The following is a 19,662-nucleotide window of genomic DNA, read 5'->3' as shown; positions in this document are numbered from 1 at the left end:
ATTGGAAAATATGATGGAATATCCGTCGACTCATAATAAATCTCCATTATAAGATGGTCGCCCTGAATTTCTGTGGTGCTTGAGATAAGGCACATTTACCCTTAGCCCTTAATCTTATTAATGCACCTTTTTCGTCAATCAAGTTATTAAAAAAACTCATAACGTAAAACCTGTCTATTTGGATCTGCTGACGAATTAAAATCTGTCATATCCTGAAGGCAACGAAACGTGAAATATTAAAGTTAGTTGAATGCAGATGTGCGTTGCACAGTTGCATTTGATTTCCCGCATGGCTGGCTTTTCACTCGCAGCTAGGTATTGAGAATATGGGACGCCGCACTACTGTATTCAGATTCTAGTTGAAAATGCAGAATTCAAAGAAATGCCCTATTTGACATCAGCGTCATCGCTTGAATACTGATTAGCTGCGATCACAGCTGTGTAGAAGTTCACATTTAGATCGGAGGATATTTCTTAGATCTCTTCGAAGATGTGATACTGAAGCCTGTTATGATAAGGCTGATTTACGGTGATTGATCTACATATATCCCGCAATTGAGCCTAATAATATTATTTCTCATTATAATGTCATCCAAGGCATTCGTTCTGGTACGGCTTCTACGCCAGACCTAGGATGGTTTCGTTGCTGCCTACTTCCCCTAAGGCTCTAACTACGATTTTTTTTCGTAAGTCCTGCGTTAAATTGGTGGAACAATCATACCGTTATCGCTGTTTTCAATTATGTACAGTTTGTGCATGCGAGAAAGTAGCTCTTGCATTCCTTTTTTATTGCGTTTGCAGTTTGAGCTACGCGCATGTCCAGTTTTCGGATCATAAGTCTTCCATGTTCTAGATACTGACTCGTTTATAGGTTGTAGACTAGGGCTTCGCAATTTAAGTAAAGTGGCTCCACTCCACTTAACATTCAAATATTCTCAGAGCGACAGTGGAGAACCCTCTTATCCCAGCCCTACAGTCTGGAAATTCATGCATGCTCGGCTCCAGATATGTTAATTCAGCAACGGTCTAAATGCTACCATTCATCATATGTGGCCCTGCGCATTATTTATGGGCTCATGAATAGGGAAGCCGTTGACAAGGTCCGAATTCGTACGAATAAGACAAGGTCGGCGAAACGTCGCGAACCCTCGTGTTTACCTTGCTTAGGCCTCTGAATTCGCACAAGAAAATGTTTGCTTATATATTTTTTCTATGGTATCGTGACGTTACTGCGAACTTATGAAAAGGAGTGTTTTAATTATACAACGCAGTTTAAATAAACAACGCTCGTCACCAGCCTCACCGTTGAATGTGAGGAATGGAAAGGGCCAGAAGCCATTGAAAGCCTTCACGTTGGAAAGTTCTAAATATTTTTTATTGTTTTCATGTTTACTGTTTTTGAAGGCACTCTGCTTCTAGAGAATAATTTTATTAAACATAGTGAGGCCTGTAAATCAGGGTTTTTTGCAGTGAATCACGATTAAAACCGTTGTCTTCATGTGCGATTGTCTAAGCCACAAGTCACGACCTACGAGTGATAAGGCGAATTCTGATTATGATTTTCAAAGATTTTATTTAAACACGTGTAGGATTGGGTTTATTCAACTCTTCGGTAAAATCCTCTTGTCTGTATTCTTTATTTTGCAATAATTTTAAGAGCGTAAAATCTACTTCTAAAAGTAACTTCTCGGCTCGTGAAATGAGTAAAGCGACTAAGTATCAGTGGCGCGTTATTTAAAACATCTCGTTTACGTAACCAGTGACAAATTACTTATCTGACATCTATGGCCACGCTAGATGTGTTGCCCTCATTTCCTTCTTACGACCACATTCACTTTTTGTGGCATGCATATTAATTCTGTGTACATATGGATTAATGCTGGTGTTATTTTAGTCTTGTGACCTAAAGACATATAGGGGATCACCAAGCCCTGTGTCTACTTACTGTCTAAATATTGTCACTACCCTGGATGAAATTTCCTTTACAACCCTTTGACGCCTTTACGCACATACACGTAGCCTATGTACACATCATGAATAATATTACGACTAGGTTTTCGTATAATGTTTTCTACTTCCTGTATCCGTGATATATGTACACATATATTTCGGAGACATGCAAATTATACTCTGCTACACTCGTGGGGACATCCTTGAGACTTATTTTTCCAAACCTTCTGTATTAGTTTAATGGCAATACTTGCAGTTGAGTGGGTGTGAGTCCAAGTGAGAAGAGGGTCTTTTAAATATTCCCTGGATTTGTTCTCTAATGAACAAAGTTCTCGATTTCCTTTATTGATTAAATATTTTTTGTCACGATTTAAACAGACAAATCTTCGTGCGGTTTCAAATCACACTGCTGCTATGGTAATAATATGTCGTTTGTTACATGTGCACCGGACTTTATAATTAAGGTCTCTAAATATGCGTAGTTCCTACTGTAGTTTTTTTCTATTACATAATGTATAACTTGTTTCCTGAGTCAATGACTGTTTAAAAATAATGTTTTTTTTTCTAGTCTTCGTGCAAATAAGTCACCTTTCTCCCACATTCGTATCTGCCAGAGTTTTAGTTTAATATTATTATATGTACCTATAGAACGAGAGACAAATTGGACAAGGAATCTTCGATTAGAACCAGTGATAATCATTAAGGATACCTTCTTACAGTAACATGGAATGTGTTTCATTGGTTACAGTAAAATTTCACGCAAACTCGTGAGCGGGATGCATGAGCAGTTGAGCACTTTCCTTTTAATGGCACTAGTGCGCTAGCGGATCCCTTAGCGAATGTTACGAGTGTTGCCGAAACGTGGTTATGTCACGCGGGGTCAACGGCCGCCTTTCACGTTTGTTACGCGATGTCGGCTCTGCGTCTAGCGGGATACGGCCGCTGTACTTTCGTACTTTTGCGCGAAACACTGCCTGTGACCTTTATTGGAAGAATAGGTCTGAGGAAAGATTTTGTTGGTGGTACACATGATGTTGATTTAGCACACCAGCTAGGAGTAGCTGGTTCTTAATTAAAGACGTCGTTAAGTAAATGCATAAGAAGTTCTAGAAACTAGATCCACCAGCAGGTTAGGAATTATTTTTTGGAAATTTGTACTACCAATTCGAAATTCTTAAATCAAGATGATTTTCTGATGTCCTAAGAACAACAAAATAAGCAATTTACTCTGAAAAGCATAATTCTAGTTCTTGAGAATCTGGTTCGACCAACATCTTCATCAAAGTTTGAACAAAGGAGTGCAGTGTAATCCGCCAATAGGATCGTCGAACTATGCAGTGCTCTCGACGCGATCTCATTGACTTATCTCAGCTTTTCTGCGTTTGTTCTCGCTGCTGCTTCAATCCTTTTGTCTGCGAGCTGAAGATGTTATTGTTTCCTAAGAAGACTGCTTCGAGGGAATTCAAATTTTAGCTGTTCGCTTTTCGTCGTCTGGCAAAATTGCTCGAACTTTCTGCCTTTAATTAATGTCAGAAGTATTCTCGTCTTGTGCTGTATAGACCAAAGCGAAGAGAGCAATTATAAAATCTTATTATACAAGATCAAATACTGACGTCACGCCAAAAATAGTAAAACTCCGTGACCGATCGAAATGTTGAGTCACGGCTAAACCGATCGTTTAATTTGCGCTAGAAATCTAGATTTAAACCAGTTGCAGTCAATTTTAAAAATACCGTCTCATGGCGAAATACTCTGATCTGTAATCGAGTAACTAACTGGTAGCTTCTGGATGCGGGCGCCTCGCTGAAATAATTTAAGCAAACTGATATGAACTAGTATCGGAATAAAATTGCTCAGGATATGACTGAATCGGATAGGATGCTGCAGTGACTAATAGGTACGTGAAATAATTGGACTAGGGCAATAAATACGGCGTCTTTGTGTTTGACGTTCTTTGATAATGGCCTTTTAGGATCGGTCACTACTGTGACATTTTCGTATACTGGTTTTCTTGATAAATTGACTACCATCCTGTGTGACGATAACATAATTCCCATAATAATTTTGCACTCTGTAGCTATCACCACCACTCCTAATTCGATAGATATCATAAAGTGAAAAGGATATATCGAGATTTTTCACATTGAAAAGAAATTGAAGCGAGAAATGACAAGTGATTCAGCCAACCCTGCCAATAGATAGAGGCATGTGACATAACGGCGTGTCGGTCCATCGATATGTAACCCGGAACCCTTGACACACATGATCGACAGTGCTCGACCGGGACGGAAGTGACCTTCCCTCTTAGCTCGAGTGCCATGTACCAGAGCCACTCACGTCAGCTGGTACAACACGACTATTTGTGCTCTAACACTTGTGACGAAAGATCAAAATATGCTTAAAGGAATTATGATTTTTGTTCTTATTAGCGAGCCTTCTGAAAATATAAAAAAAGAATATTTTCGCATATGGCGTTTAGTATTCCAATAGCTATTGAATATATACGAGTATTCTGTAGTTGGAAGGTAATCTAAAATCAAGAGCATTGATTCGAAAACTGTAAACAATAGAAGCACGCCAGCTTCCCCAGGCACTCTGTTTATCTGCATTCAATCAAAACAATTAGTGCATTCAAGGTTTCCATGTTTACCCACAGACGTTAATGTCCCCTGTCAGCAGCAGGATGACCTAAAGTTGCGTGTTACGTGATGGTAGACTAATCAACATTCCGTGATATACGGCCCTTGAACATGACACCCATTAACACTTTTATAGGGGCTTCTTCATAGTAATTATTGTAATGGGTGACCATCATTCCGATCAGATTACTATTTTTGAAATTACATACTTGCTTTCTTTATTAAGTCGTCATACTAATGTACCTTTAGTCTGGAGTTTATCCATCTTGATTAGCAGACGTATAGACATACAGTAAACATATTGGTATCTGATGACAAACAATGTGATATACTCGTTTGGCCAATATGAGTTGTGGACACAGCTCGCTGTTTGCTCGAGTTACAATAGTTTACGTGCGGACATGACATCGCAAACAAGCTGGTACATATTAAACAATACCAATTCGTAGCTGAATCTATGTTTACCGTCCAAAATATAATTTCGTCTTCTGGTTACGTTGACTTTTGTCGTAAACTTGTGACCTCAAAACCCAATGACCCACCAAATTAGAGGCAACAAAACTTGTCTATCCACTACCAAAATACAAATGCGCACAAAGTTAAGACTGTTTCACACAGTTCGTCGTACCAAGATCTTGCAACTATTACTGCGCAGGCGACGCGACGGTCTCTGCATCTATAATTCAATCGATCTTATCGACAATCCACTTGATGCGATCTTTGACAATCACTTCTTTGACTGATGTGGGAAAATCTTGCAGCGTAGGTAAATCCTCTTGATCAAATTATAAAAAGGTCGACTCGCAGGATTATTTTTGCTGTTTGTTGGGAAATCTTCTCTTTGTGTTTGCAATGGTTCATTTGACTTTTTATGTGCTGACATGAATAATACAAAGCCCTAAAGAGGATCATTTTATCTCCCAATTTTTTATCTCTTTATCCTCCCCGTCCCTCAGTCATCATTTCTTTTTTGGTAATGTGGTTTGTTTGAGAAGCTTTCTATTTTATTACTTTTTAAGTTGATTGTATAAAGTAGAATATTGATTGGTTTTATTGTTGTTTTCACCCGACTGCCAAGTAGAGTCATGTGTATCGCCCGTTATGTCCGAATGCATTTAATATTTCTTATTACCTCATATATTGAGAACGGCTGATCTAATTACGACAGTCAGGATATCGTTGGATTTGTCCGGCGATCACCGCAGACGGTTTTATTGTTTTTCAATTTAATTATGTCATCACATATACTTCATTGTAAAAACGCGTGGGCCCTTTAAAAATTAACATTGTAAATCCGCAATATCTGACAAGGTTTCAAGTAAAACGCGTGGTCAGCAAAGCAGATCACATTTTTGTTCCTCCTTTGTATCCAGACTTCACGGTCCAGATAGTAAGCATTGTCTCTGGTCGACAAAACCTAGGCGTTCATCAACACCGAAATTCTCCACGTATCATGTTTCCACTATTAATGAGGTCTTACCAAAATTCCTGAAATTAATACGAAACCATGACCACACTTGCATCCCAAAAAAATATGAAAATAATTTGGAAGTTTCATGATGAGCTACCAAACATTTATATTGATGATGCTAAGTGTGTCTTAAAGTATAAAAGTAAGTATTAAAGTATAAGTTATAGTCTGGCGAAATGTCGCTCAAGTTTATTTAAATAGTGCTAAAGTTCTTCAAAATTTCATGATCCAGATACGGTAGTTCTGAACCCATTTCAACCGGTGAGAACCACCGTGCTATCGCTTGGAATAGCCGTGGAAAATTGTCAAGTAGCAGTTGTTGCCCGGCAACAATCTGCAAAGTTCTTTTATCTTATCTCAGCGGTCCACATCGCGCCTTGGAGCAGTTAACCAACCAGACCTGCCATGACCACAAATCTATATTAAAAAGCCTGCCGACTTTTGCGCCATCGTGCGGTCCAGGGGTTTAGCGAATTTTGGTGTACACATATGTAGATATGAGTGCCGCTCTTGCTTCCCTTGTACTGCAATGGCGTCTCCGGTTGGTTAATTCTCTAAGCGTTGTTCTCAGTACACTGCTGCTTACGTAACGTCTGCAAAACATTTGGGTAAGCAGTGACGCTCGTGCTCTCAGAATGTATGACACGTGGGCGTTACATTAGGCCTTATCTACGTCACAGTAGGCTATGCTGACAGCTGAGATAACAGGACCTGCTCAGCCTCGACTTATTCGAGATTTATTGTATGCCTTTTACTCGAGGATTTTACCTTCGGTTTTGCTAAAACTAGTTTTCGCCGGCGTAAGCTATGTAAATAAGAATTGTATCACTCTTGGGCATATTCATATGCCCAGATGAATGAACAGATGAATCTGTACCTATAAGAAATAAGATTTAAAATTCTATCAAGTATGATCAAGGAAAGATGAAGAAAGCTAAATTCGAATTTTTAGATCCTCCAAAATCCACTCAATATTTCAGTACTCACTTTTTTCGGCTATAATTAGAAAAACACCCTCCCTCGCCCTCATTATCACAAAATAAAATCCACTTTCCTTTTGTATACTGTTAGCATTTATTTCCCTCTCGTTATCAGATTGCTTCTCAGTAAAAAATTGCTCACTATCTAAAAATATTGCTGAAAGACCCTCTTCAATTAAGGTTGACTAGAAAAAAAATAATAAATTAAAGGAAGCACTTAGTATCCCTTTATTTTTTATCGTAAATGTCATTTCAAAAAATATATAAGTACTACATGAGAATGAGACCCGTAATATTTAAATAACGAAATATTGAACACTTTCTCATTCTCGCAAGCCTGAAATATTCATGAATATTAAATAACTATGTCCTTGTCTCTCCCGAGGGAATAGTCGATAAAACAGCGTTGAAGCACTGGAGCACTAGATGTTATTACAAAACAGATGCCGTTTGCAATCAGTGTCGATACAGCCGTAAACAGAAATTGTCAGTTGCTATAATAAATAGAGATAAACGACCTACTACCAGAAAAGTTTATGGGAATTTCGAATCGTGAGTAAAACCAGTTAATGTTGAATATATTTCGGCGGACACAGTCATTCTTTCCAATTTGTGATATTGTTTTAATGCAAAATAATGTACACGAAAAATTACGATCCCTTTTTGAGTTCAAAAACCTTTTCGTTCGCTTATCTGCCAGGTAAAAATTATTTACCACAATTCATTCTAGAACAAGCAGTCCGTGAAATAACAAGGCTTTGTTAACTATTTTGGACCCATACCAACACGCACACGTCATGTTTCGTTAATCATTTGCCCGAAAATGTATAGAGTACACTAAACGCAAAAGATCCCAGCGGGCCGACACCGGTTTCCCTTGACCTCGCTACAAAATTAGGGGCCCAAACACTTTGCAGAACAATGGAAAATTAATATAAACGCTTAATACTTTGAACTGAAAGCTTTCAAAACATTTAAGACCTCTTAGCCGAACATCGCTTTGCTTCTCGATATTTCAGGCGGAGTTCATTGACCCGCCTTCGTTTCAGAATACTTTAGCACTTGCCTGCAAATTACCTTCTCTATTCTGGCTCATTTACGACAACGTCGACAGGTCCACTTCGCCCACTAACTGGCTATAGAGTAATTAGATATTTGACGGCTTCGTGAAGTTTGTAGCTGAACTCTGGGCGAAGAACAACAGCTAAAGAACTCGATGTACTTAGGTTAAGTCTATCAATATAATAAGCAGGTGCTCGCCTATCAGTTTAACATGTCCATATTACAGATGGTAAAAACACGTGTCGCAAAAAGTCGACACCCATAGCACACCAATACTTTATTTGCCAAGTTCGACGGAATAAAACGTCATAGAAGTTCTAGATTTGTTATTCGGAACTTTCGAGGCTTGACCTAATTTTTTTAAACCTTTCGTTTTTGAATGTTTTGCCCCATGCACCATGCTATTCAGAAAATCATTCTGCTGTAGGTAGTCTCAGCTTATCGGAAAAGTCCGACACAAAACTGTCCTAAATGGATTAAATCAAATGTTATTACATTGATGCAATTTTTTTAACAAGTTTAGACTAGAAACTGGAGGTGGCTGGGTTCGTAATCGATAGGGAGGCGCAGCGCATGCGTTTCATCCCCCCTCCGCGGCCCGAAGCCCGGGCCTAGCTGCGTCCTGCAAAGCCTGCGGGCAAATCGTAAATAGCTACAGAAGTTCCACACTACATTTTACATACATTGATATTACAGCACGAATATTGCCCGCATAATAAATAACACTGCAGTGTGGGTGCTTTCAGATTCGTACTAGAGAAATGGGCCTTCTGCTATATCTCTCGAGTATTTCAGGACTCGTAGTGTATGTATGTAGTGTAATGATGACGAATGTGACTGTAATATCGATTACACTGAATTAGTGATGAAATCAGACTCTATAAGTAGCTATGCTGAAATAGAAATTGCTATAATACGGCATGTACCCATCTATGGACATGAAACAGGAGAAAAACGTTGATGTACAGTTTCTTTCATTATGAATGACCTTTACTCGCATTTTCTCTTAAAAATTGATAAAAATCACGGACTGAAGTGCTAAAACACTCGTCATTAATCATCACTGTCTATCTCTGGATCTCGGTCATAGTTTCTTTATCTTTAGTGCAGTCATTGAAGCATTATTGCTACGATTTTTTTTACTGTGAACCGATTTGCATGAAATTTTGGAATTAGGTTCATCTTACCCTTAACTTCAAAAGTGAATATGATTTGAACTCCGCCACCCCCCCCTGGGGGTGGTTGCCACCCCTTCTTTGGGGTGAATATTTTTTTTGCAAAATAACCTCGGATATCGATAGAAGACCTAATTTTAAGCAAAAGTTGTCTTTAAAGTTTTAAAAAAAATCCAATACTTTTCAAGTTATTGGCAATTGAAAATTCGCAATTCTTTCACGTTTTTCATCGGTTTTTTGCAAATATCTCCAAAAATATACGTTTTATCGAAAATGTACGAAGAACAAAATTGTAGCAGGTAAAACAACGAACAATTTGTTTTTTTATAAAATGTCCTAAGTGCAATATTAAGCTAGATATTAAAGATCAAAGCCGTTTTTTATTTTGTCTGAAATTTAATCGTTGTGTTCAATGCCATGTAGCGGCAAGCAGATGCATTTTATACATTCTAATACAAATGGGTTTTGTAGTGCTTTAAATAAGCTTTAAGACGAGCACTATTAAAAGTCTTTTGCACGTAAAATAACTGAGCTGTATTGCAAATAAGGGGAGCATCTTATATTTTTTCTTTTAAATCAATGGGTTTCATAAGTGCCATTTCCACCAAAATTAAAATTAATCGTATTCCGCCTAGGATTAACTTTATTATGAAGTGTTTGATAGATATTATCAGTTTGGCTGCTTCAGGACAGATATTTTTCAAAAAAGTCACGATTAACGAAAAGAACAAAATTTCTAATTAAAGAAAAACCCACTTGTTTTCATAATATCTCAAAATTACGACAGATACGTATAAAAGTGTACTGATAAAAAATTAGGTATTTTTCTGACAAACAATTTGGTTTGTTTGTTTTTTCTGTCAAACAAAAATTGACGGAGATATGATTGTTTAAAGAGCGCGTGGCAGCGCAATCACAGCCTCTCTTAAGCCCTTTAACTCTTCACCGTTTTAGAAAAAAGTTCTTTACTATATATTGCAATGATGGATGTTGTAGCTCTCTTAATTACTTTTACAGTGGTTTTTTATAAATTGTGATAGCATGAAAATTGAAGGAGTTACGGTCAAAAAACTTGTCATATTTTTTTCTACTTAGTAACTGAAAACTTCGGAGTGTCAATATTTGGAGCAATGTGAAAGTAGGCAGTATAATAAAGAGTCACAACTATTGTAATGTGTATATATGTCACCGGAAAATAATAAAACTCGTAAATTGATCAACTTACTAAAATAATAGATGGCATAAACTACGTCGATTAAATTTCAGACAAAATAAAAAAGGGCTTTGATCTTTAATATCTAGCTTAATATTGCACTTAGAACACTTTATAAAAAAACAGATTGTTCGTTGTTTTACCTGCTACAATTTTGTTCTTTATACATTTTCGATAAAACGTATATTTTTGGAGATATTTGCAAAAAACCGATGAAAAACGTGAAAGAATTGCGAATTTTCAATTGCCAATAACTTGAAAAGTATTGGATTTTTTTTTAAACTTTAAAGACAACTTTTGCTTAAAATTAGGTCTTCTATCGATATCCGAGGTTATTTTGCAAAAAAAAATATTCACCCCAAAGAAGGGGTGGCAACCACCCCCAGGGGGGGTGGCGGAGTTCAAATCATATTCACTTTTGAAGTTAAGGGTAAGATGAACCTAATTCCAAAATTTCATGCAAATCGGTTCACAGTAAAAAAATTCGGAGGTTAGACCGTATTTTTCGCTTCAATGACTGCACTACTTGTATCCTTCATTGAATTACATGAAATGATGAAATTCTGTCTGTCATTGTGCTCGACAGGCAGTTAAATTTTAACAGGTCGGCCAACCACAACCAGACTTGGTCGTTCGCACCTGACGAATGAATTCAACCTTGACTTTTGTGTCACATACGTCATGAAGTGCCAGACATTCTGGTAGCGCCTGATACCGTTGATATGAATGTGTAAACTTTGCAAATTAAACTCATTTCACCACCTTGTACAAGTTACAGAATGTGCTATTTGGAACCAATGTTAAACAGACAAGAAACTGCTACACTGTCAAGTGTGAATAAATCAGATTTGTCAAAATAACTTAGTCATTGATGTTTCCAAAACTTGAAAACTCATTTCCGAAGATAACGAATCTAATATAAATTCAAGTTTTCATATTTCGAAATGACTCTCGTGTCTCGTTCGAGATTTTTCGCCTATTAGAACGTGTCCTGCGCGACATTAATTTTCCACCCTCTTGGAACATTTGTATTTAAATTGTAACAAGTTGGATGACGTCACGGGCTCGTGATTCAGCGCTATTATTGTAGGTATGTCTCATGTGCCAGTCCACTGTATTAACTAGTCGTAAAGTGGTAAGTCCGTGTGCACTCGAAAGCAATGACTGAACTGCAAATCAAGAGATCTGACTTTTACCGATAGCAGCCTGAATTTTCTAATGCAATTATTTCTTCAGTTGCCTCTCTTTTCATCAGTCGTTTCTAGCTATTCTCATTCATTCTTTAGCAATCGATTAATGAAGCAATAGGGTTATCGAACTCGGAGGTCATCTATTGATATGTCTTTGATCGATTTATGCAAGGTAAGAAGTATGCCCTACATAATTTCAGAACAAAAAAAATATCAATCGATATTCGTTTAACGTTCCCGTTTGTTTGGAAAAGGGACCTTTGACAGCAGCCTAGTGAGTGATATTTCGCTCGAGACCCAGCTAGTGGCAATCAAAATATTTGCAGTCGGCTGTGGAAGGGTGAAATGTGTCCCTCGCATGCTCCCATGAAGCGTCGCCGGTCGTTATCACGCTCGCCCCCGTCCCTCCAACCCTCGGCCCTCCCGTCCGTGCTGCGGTCACGACGCCTCATTTATGGGCCTTTGCTGTAACTCCCAGGCTTTATAGCCTCATTCAAAACGGTACAACTGTCTTACTCAACTTCGTATATATTCTGCCTTTGATAATGTCCACTAATGGACTCCTACTTTGCAATTTATGATAGCTCCAATCTTCGTGATTTGTAATTTGTGCAAATATGCCATTTGAATACTATAAACCATTGTTCTAATGTTCAGTAACGATTCACTCTACATGCAATAAATAATGTTATCATTATCATGAATAGCTTTATTTAAATTAAATGGCTTGTTTCAGCAAATGACGTGGTCTACATATACCGATCATGAATTCCTCAAATTGCAGTATTTTGCCAAGAATTCCACATGTCGTGTTACTGGGTTACCTTGAATTGTGTAAAGTTTTTAGATTAACAGCGTGTTAGTGTTAAATCAATATTCTTCAGACTGTTTATTAGTTGTATTTAGAAGCCGGTAATATGTGCACGTCTGGTGTACGCTGGGGTGGCAGCCACGGGGTTCGCCGGAAGCCGCCATGCCGCCTCATCTATATGTAGCTATCTATGGCGTGCACCGCCGGATGTCGCGTAATGTGAGCATTGTCTATACATCGCAGACACCCGGTGCTTGCTACATTGATGCGACCGGGGACGCTTCGTCTGCATTGTGATTTTGATTACACACATGTATACATTGCAGGGCAGACGTTTGAAATAGTTTTGATAGTAAACAATGTTGTAGCAATGACTTTCCAACTAGAACATGTATAGTTCGATCTACCCTTAATGACTATTTTAATTTAGAATTGACGCCGTACCTCCTATGGGAGTTAAAGCGTCTCTCACTATTCTTATGAAGTCTAGAAATAGCCAGTTTTCAGTTGACGTTACTTGACCATGTTCTCACATCTTTTCATTATCTTCACCTAAAAGCATTTGTATAGTTTTATTTTAATATAGGTATGCATGTAGCTGGTAGTAAATGCAGGCCTTAACGTCAGTAGTTGAACGGCGATCGGGTTGCGTCCGCGCGTGTATCGCCTTACAGCATCGGATCTACCCGCATTTGATATCAAGTGGCTGTGGTGCAAGTGATAGTCTGCTGCATATTGCATTATGTTTAAATAATTACAACATGATTGACGTAGTTTATCGATGGTGAAATGGCAACCTTTAAATAGTCCACAACTTTCATAATGTCAATTGAGTCTAATAAAAATCATGGAAATATTTTTCATATTATCAGTAGATATATCCGTGATGCCTGAAACAAAGTTTATGCAATAATTGTTTTTGTAATTTTTCCATAACTGGTGACAACTGCATGTCAATAATCCTTTGTTGCAATCACACTGATTAGTTTCTTAAGCCTAGGTATATCAATCGCTATCGCCTCTCAACTAGCCTGCAAGTAATCTAGACTCGTGAATGAATGTGTGTCGATGGTCATACAAACAGCATTGTCTGATGTTTTGAATACCTCGTGTACTATGGTATCCGTCTGCGGTGTCCGGCCGCTGTGCGAATTCCCCTCGCCGCGCGATGCAAGCTATGCTTCCTGTTATTGTCGCAGTTTGACTGACATGCGCGTAACACGAGAACCACGGGTGTAAACATGGCCGTACCAACGCCTTTCGCAATGATAACACAGGTCAACAGCATTTTTGGTGCAAAGGTGAAATATACAATTTCTTGTAGGATATTAGATACGTAATCGAAGTCCAGAACATAGAGTTGCACTAGCACGTAGGGATTTAGAGATATACCCCTCCTAAAGTACCAAAAACGCGATTTTAACGATATTTGACGATTTTTTTGAAGTACAGCAAAATAGTTTTTTTTGTTTCTATCTATAGCATTATATAGTACCACTCTTCCCGATTGAAATTCATTTTTATTTCCAACGTTAAGAGTTTAAATTTTCATGAAATATGTATACAGCTACGATAGTTCGATCTTCCCTATATTTCATTTGGCCTGTTAGTATGAAAAAACTCCACTTTAGTTATAAAATGGTATATATCGGGAAACAAAACTCGCAAAAATATAAATTAAAATGGGGTTAATGCGGGGAAAGTAGTACTATATGATGCTTTAGTTAGAAATTCCTATAAAATTCTGCTGTCCCCAAAAAATGACATCAAATTTCATAAAAAAACGCGTTTTTGGTACTTTAGGAGGGGTATATCTCTAAATCCCTGCGTGCTAGTGCAACTTTATGTTCTGGACTTCGATTACGTATCTAATATCCTACAAGAAATTGTATATTTCACCTTTGCACCAAAAAAAAAATTATAATTTGTTGACCAGTGTAATCGCTCTTTTGCATTTGTAGGGTCTTTCTAAGGAATTGATGTATGTACTTCTGCGTGTGTAGAGATTGTTTATGCTATGGCTGTATGGTGTAATGCTAATGATACATTGTATCAAGGGAAGCTAGGAGCAAAGTATGAAAGAAGACTATGAACCAAGGGTGAATTTCGTGACGTCGTCCTTATTCTTGACCAACTTTTTCAAATTGTCTCGAGTAAATGACCATTCTTTATGGACATTGATGCCAGAAAATGTTGTTTAAATGTGTTATCTAAATTATTTGCACGCTTTGCCGTAGAGAAGTATATCGCCTACCTACTTGTTATTATTATAAGCTAACGAGAAATCGGCTGGAGCGAAACGAGCATGAATTTGGCATTCCGATATCGCTAACTAGAATGCATGGAAAGTATGCGTCGCATACGAAAATATAACTAGTTATTTGTACTGAAAATAGGTAGGTATGTAGTCTGAATACCAATCAGAGTTAGCTATGTTATAAATAACATTTTAGATCCTTTATGCAACGCCATTACACTTTATAGGTAATTATAGTGATCTTTAGAAATCCTTTTCCTGGGTAGCCATTGAACAAGCCTCAAGCAATTTCGACCCGAACAGGGCAAATGTCACTTTGGCGTAACCCAACCCCACAATTTGGCCGTCATTGTATAAGACCGCATTATAAAGCATTGTAGCTCCATTTGGAACTGCCATTTAAAGAATGGCCCGTCTAGTGTGGTGTGAGGCGCGGCCAGCGTGGCGCATTGCGGCCCGACCCGCACGGTGTAATTGGAGGACGCCCGCGACTTTGTACACAGCCCAGTTACAGCAGTGGGACAAATGAAAACGCTTGTTGAGTTTTATATTGTTCAAACTGTTTGTGGAGGTCAGAAAAGAAATAACGTTGAATGTCCAGTATTTAAGGATAGATGAAACATTTGTTATGTTAGTTAGGGAATTCGGTAGTTCTGGCTCGCCATTCGAGTGCCTCAAACTATGCAGTCATCGTCTATTTGATTCGATTCGAATCTATTCTAATAAAACACTATACTAGAAGTGGTCTATAAAGATTTATTAAAAAGTAGTTCTTTCCCCTCAAAGTTTCGCTTCGTGACTGTGTGCTCATGCTCGGCAAATGTGTTGTCTCAGAGTCGCCCCACTGAAGTGGCTGCCTCCAGTCTTCGGAACTCTTTAATTAATTGCATCTAGTATCGAACGTACACTAGTTTAATTACTCCAGTTCTCCGTTTAATGAAAGTCTGGCTTGTTTTCAATCTAACTTTGTTACGACTAACTTGGCCATTTATTGGTTTATGTCCATCGCGCACGTTGTTTATTTGCTTTGCTATGAATGGCTGATAAACAAGACTAGGGTTCAGCTATTAGTCACCCAGTCATTAATTTGTCGTATTCCTACTTCAGCGGCCTTACATTAAAATATCGAAGAATTCAATGTCGCTGTAAAACTTTCAATATCAGATTGCTTATCACATTGTAGCAATAAAGTGGCCACATCCGAAACCACATTAAACACACAACACGATGGTAGAGCGAGCAACCGTGGCGAATCGAGAATGATTGGCGAGCGATTGCCGTGACCGCACACTATCGTATTCAATAACATTGAGCTGCGTACATTTCTCTCCTGCACCACGAGCCGCGACATGGCGGCCAACCTCACCATCGATGTACGCGACACCGAAAATATTACTAAAACCTTTACCTAGCTCGATGGCAGTGTGCGTGTCGCCAACACTTGCTCCAATCACGATGCACCGTTTCAAGGACGTTCACAAGTTGCATGCGAATGCGAGCGTGTGCGTATTGTTTTGAATCCGCGACGTGTCAACATTGCAGTTATAATAGGATCACCTTGTACCTCTAGCTTCACGGACCACGGCGGGGAATGGAGATAGCTCATGATAATGTGAGTTTGTTTATCTGTCTCCTGACGTCAGAATGGATTTTTTATCTATGCCACTTGGTACATTAATCGGATGTGTCAACGTTTGCCTACTTACTGGCATTATTCTTAATGAAACATAATTAAGTGATAAATTGATTCGTTTGCGGTGTATTTATGTATTGTTATCGAAGTAGTATTGTTTGTCCAACTTGCTCCTACAGAAAAATATACTATCTGCTACTATGAACTGTAGTACTCGGTATCGGTGTATGTCATGATGAAATAACATAATAAAAATGTAAACTTGGGAATTAATATAAACCACGCCTATTCAACGTGAACAGGTACTTTTCATTTGAAAACATTATTCTGTATGTGCATTCTGAGAGTTGTAGTATTTTATTTTTATTAAATATGCTATAATTTATGTCAGAGGATATGGGCATTTTGTTATAGCAGCATCTCATTAGGAAAAGTGCTGCTCTGGAAAATAATATTCCCTGTTGACTTAACAAGCGCCGATTATAATTCGCCATAAAACTCCACTAAGTGCCACTTTGTCTCCCTGAGCAATAAACCAATAACCATGCAAGGTTTTCTATTCCGATGAAGAATAAATAAAAATGTCTCCGGTACACAATTTCCTACAATAAATAGGAAAGTAACAGATGTCTCATTGAATGTAGGCGATTCGTTCAGTGCTCGTAATGTTATTCCCATTCTATCGCGGTGCGCTTCACGGCTCGGTTCGCCAATAAATTCGCCTCGCGTATCTTAAACATGAAAGGATTTTATGGCTTTGAAGTGACGCAATAATTGTATTTTTTTCCTTTGCTCTTAATCGCGTCGTAGGATGGCTAAAATTGCGAGTACGTTTGGCAGGCGTGTGTAAATGTACACGTTTTGGTTTTATATGGAACAGTCTTTTATTCTGTTGGAGATAGCAGTGTCGTACGCACTAAGTATGTTATTTAAAACATAGAATATCCTGCACACACTAAATGATTTATCAATTTTGAAATTTTAATTGGAATTACACAAAAATAGTTCATTTACCATTGCCACTTTGTAAAGCCTGTTTGCAAGGCTCGTAGCTGCAGCCGTTTGTAGGCTGCATAGTTTAAGCCAGTCATCGGCCTGAGGAAAGACCCCATAACCAATGCAGTAGATAGTCTATCGTCAATCAATATTAACGTATTGTAATATTGCATTGCAGAGACATCAGTACAGTGCGAGGAGAGTAGTCGTTGTGTCGCGACCAAGAGGCCGGCCCGCAGCCGTCGAGCGTGCATGACGCATACACCCAGATATACTGCCCGCAGGTAACTAAACACACTCACAAATCACACAGTCAAAAAAATACGCAAACTGTAGAATTACAATTAGACCTTACCTGAGAAATGTACCTGGTCACCTAAGCAGTCCTAACCTAAGAACGAAAGTATTGACCATCTCTCAATGATCAAATCTGAGAGTGACACTATATGGGCCTTTTACTAGTGAGAGTAACACTCTACGGACCTTTTAGCTAGTTTATAAAATTCGTTCCCAAATGCTAAGGTTCAGATCTTACGTAAAATGACGAGAATATCTTTATTTAGAAATCAGATAAATGATATTCAAAGTTTGCTTTTAAACCCGATACCGGAAGATTAAGTTTTCGCAAACTTTTGTAGTCTTTCTTGGATGAATTTGCGTTATTTCGGTATCTCGTAATATCTACTTCTATCAGGAAAATTAAATAAAAGTCTCTGAAGATAAAACCTAACATTACCATATAAAGATACCTTTTACCATATAGCCTAACACCCTTCATAAGCCTTATTTATAACTGTAGGTGGGATCAGTTTTCTGAACAGTTGTCAGCAAACTCTGTTGTGTTCAAGCCCTGTTGACCACGACCGCCGTCAAGAAGAGAGACCTATTTCAATCGACCGAAACACATCATTACCTAATTCACAATGGATATAACGTAGCAATGTGTAGTAGTAAGTCAGCATATCACTGCCGCTCTGTGTTGCAGACCATCAAAATTTTGCAGTAACAGGCACCGGAAGCTGCTGCCGCTGCGGCAGACGTGACTGGCGCGCCGCGCGGGAGCGCCGGCCCGGCCCATGCCGCCCCGCTGACACATCCGTCGAGCCCGCACCGCTTCTCTTAGACCTAGCACATCGCATACAGGACCGCTTATTTACATTATACGGTGAGATATTGACACTCAAACATCTTATGGTCCTGTAAGGGTTAACTTTTTTGTAGAAGTAAAATGAAGACGTTGAACACAGTGTGTTAGAAAATTCTACATACAACATTTTCTTAAACGCGTGACGAACGCCTGTGTAACTTTTTCATAGTAAGACCCTGATATCTCATTCTATATGCCATTGCTCCTATCGTAAAAAAATACCCTTTAATAAATAGGATACATAAGGGGAAAGAACAGCTATGCATATCAAAGTAACCATTTTTCCACTTTCGCTTAAGGGATTTTGTCCTGAATCGAAATCTATATGAAGAAATTAACTGCTGGACTTGACCGCCACTTTTGTGTTCCAGAAGATACCACGCAGAACATTTGTCCATAGCAAGCCCGAGGCATAGCCAGCCGTCGCCATGGGGTCGGTGAACGTCAACCGCAATGTGGCGGACGCCTTCTACCGGTACAAGATGCCGCGCATCTGTGCCAAGGTCGAGGGCAAGGGCAACGGCATCAAGACCGTCATCGTCAACATGCCTGAGGTGGCCAAGGCGCTTGGCAGACCTGCCACTTGTGAGTACTACCTTATGTACAAAGTCTTCTTCATGATCTGTTCACAATTTTATACAGGGTTAACCTCGATTTGATTTTACGCTTCTGCTTCTTCTCTATTAGCTGCGTTTCTAACATTCACCCCTTTCTTGTTATCTTTCAGGCAATACAATAGAAACAGTCATACACATTAATACATAACATTTCAAACCTATGTAATATAGAATATTTTTTCCAAATTGCGTGTACTAAGATACCACCACCAGTTTCAAGAGGTTTTACTCCAAATTTAACCAGATAATGTCGTTTTTCAGATCCTACGAAATACTTCGGTTGCGAGTTAGGCGCGCAGACGCAGTTTGACTTCAAGAACGAGCGGTTCATCGTGAACGGCAGCCATGACTCTGCCAAGCTGCAGGACCTGCTGGACGGGTAAGATGGCTTTATAATTTCGAAGGTTAGTCCTTCAACAATTGCCTAGGAATGACCTATTCAATCTTGACCTAGAGACACTGACTCTGGCAGAGCATTTGAATATTTCCAGCTGTATATGCATATGTAAACTTGATCTTAT

At 38.7% G+C, this 19,662-nt stretch overlaps 1 protein-coding gene across 9 annotated transcripts in view; it reads left to right on the top strand.

Annotated features, from left to right (window-relative positions):
• The window catches only part of LOC110369865 (eukaryotic translation initiation factor 5), a 28,280-nt gene that overhangs the window by 3,891 nt on the left and 4,727 nt on the right, over positions 1–19,662 (top strand). For 4 of the 9 annotated variants that reach the window (XM_064038455.1, XM_064038459.1, XM_064038458.1 and 1 more), the window contains exons 3-6: positions 17,556–17,661; positions 18,363–18,542; positions 18,896–19,109; positions 19,403–19,520. In XM_064038455.1, the coding sequence (XP_063894525.1) occupies positions 18,953–19,109; positions 19,403–19,520 (275 nt within the window). In that variant the 5' untranslated portion in view covers positions 17,556–17,661; positions 18,363–18,542; positions 18,896–18,952. Of the gene's footprint in view, positions 1–16,336; positions 16,361–17,555; positions 17,662–18,362; positions 18,543–18,895; positions 19,110–19,402; positions 19,521–19,662 lie in introns of those variants that run through there. The other 5 variants (XM_064038463.1, XM_064038462.1, XM_064038456.1 and 2 more) reach the window with 5 other exon arrangements.

This window comes from Helicoverpa armigera, chromosome 16, assembly GCF_030705265.1.
Source record: "Helicoverpa armigera isolate CAAS_96S chromosome 16, ASM3070526v1, whole genome shotgun sequence".
In the NCBI taxonomy this organism is placed as follows: Eukaryota; Metazoa; Arthropoda; class Insecta; order Lepidoptera; family Noctuidae; genus Helicoverpa; species Helicoverpa armigera.
The sequence above is the reverse complement of the archived record's forward strand: the minus strand, read 5'-3'. Positions and strand labels throughout refer to the sequence as shown.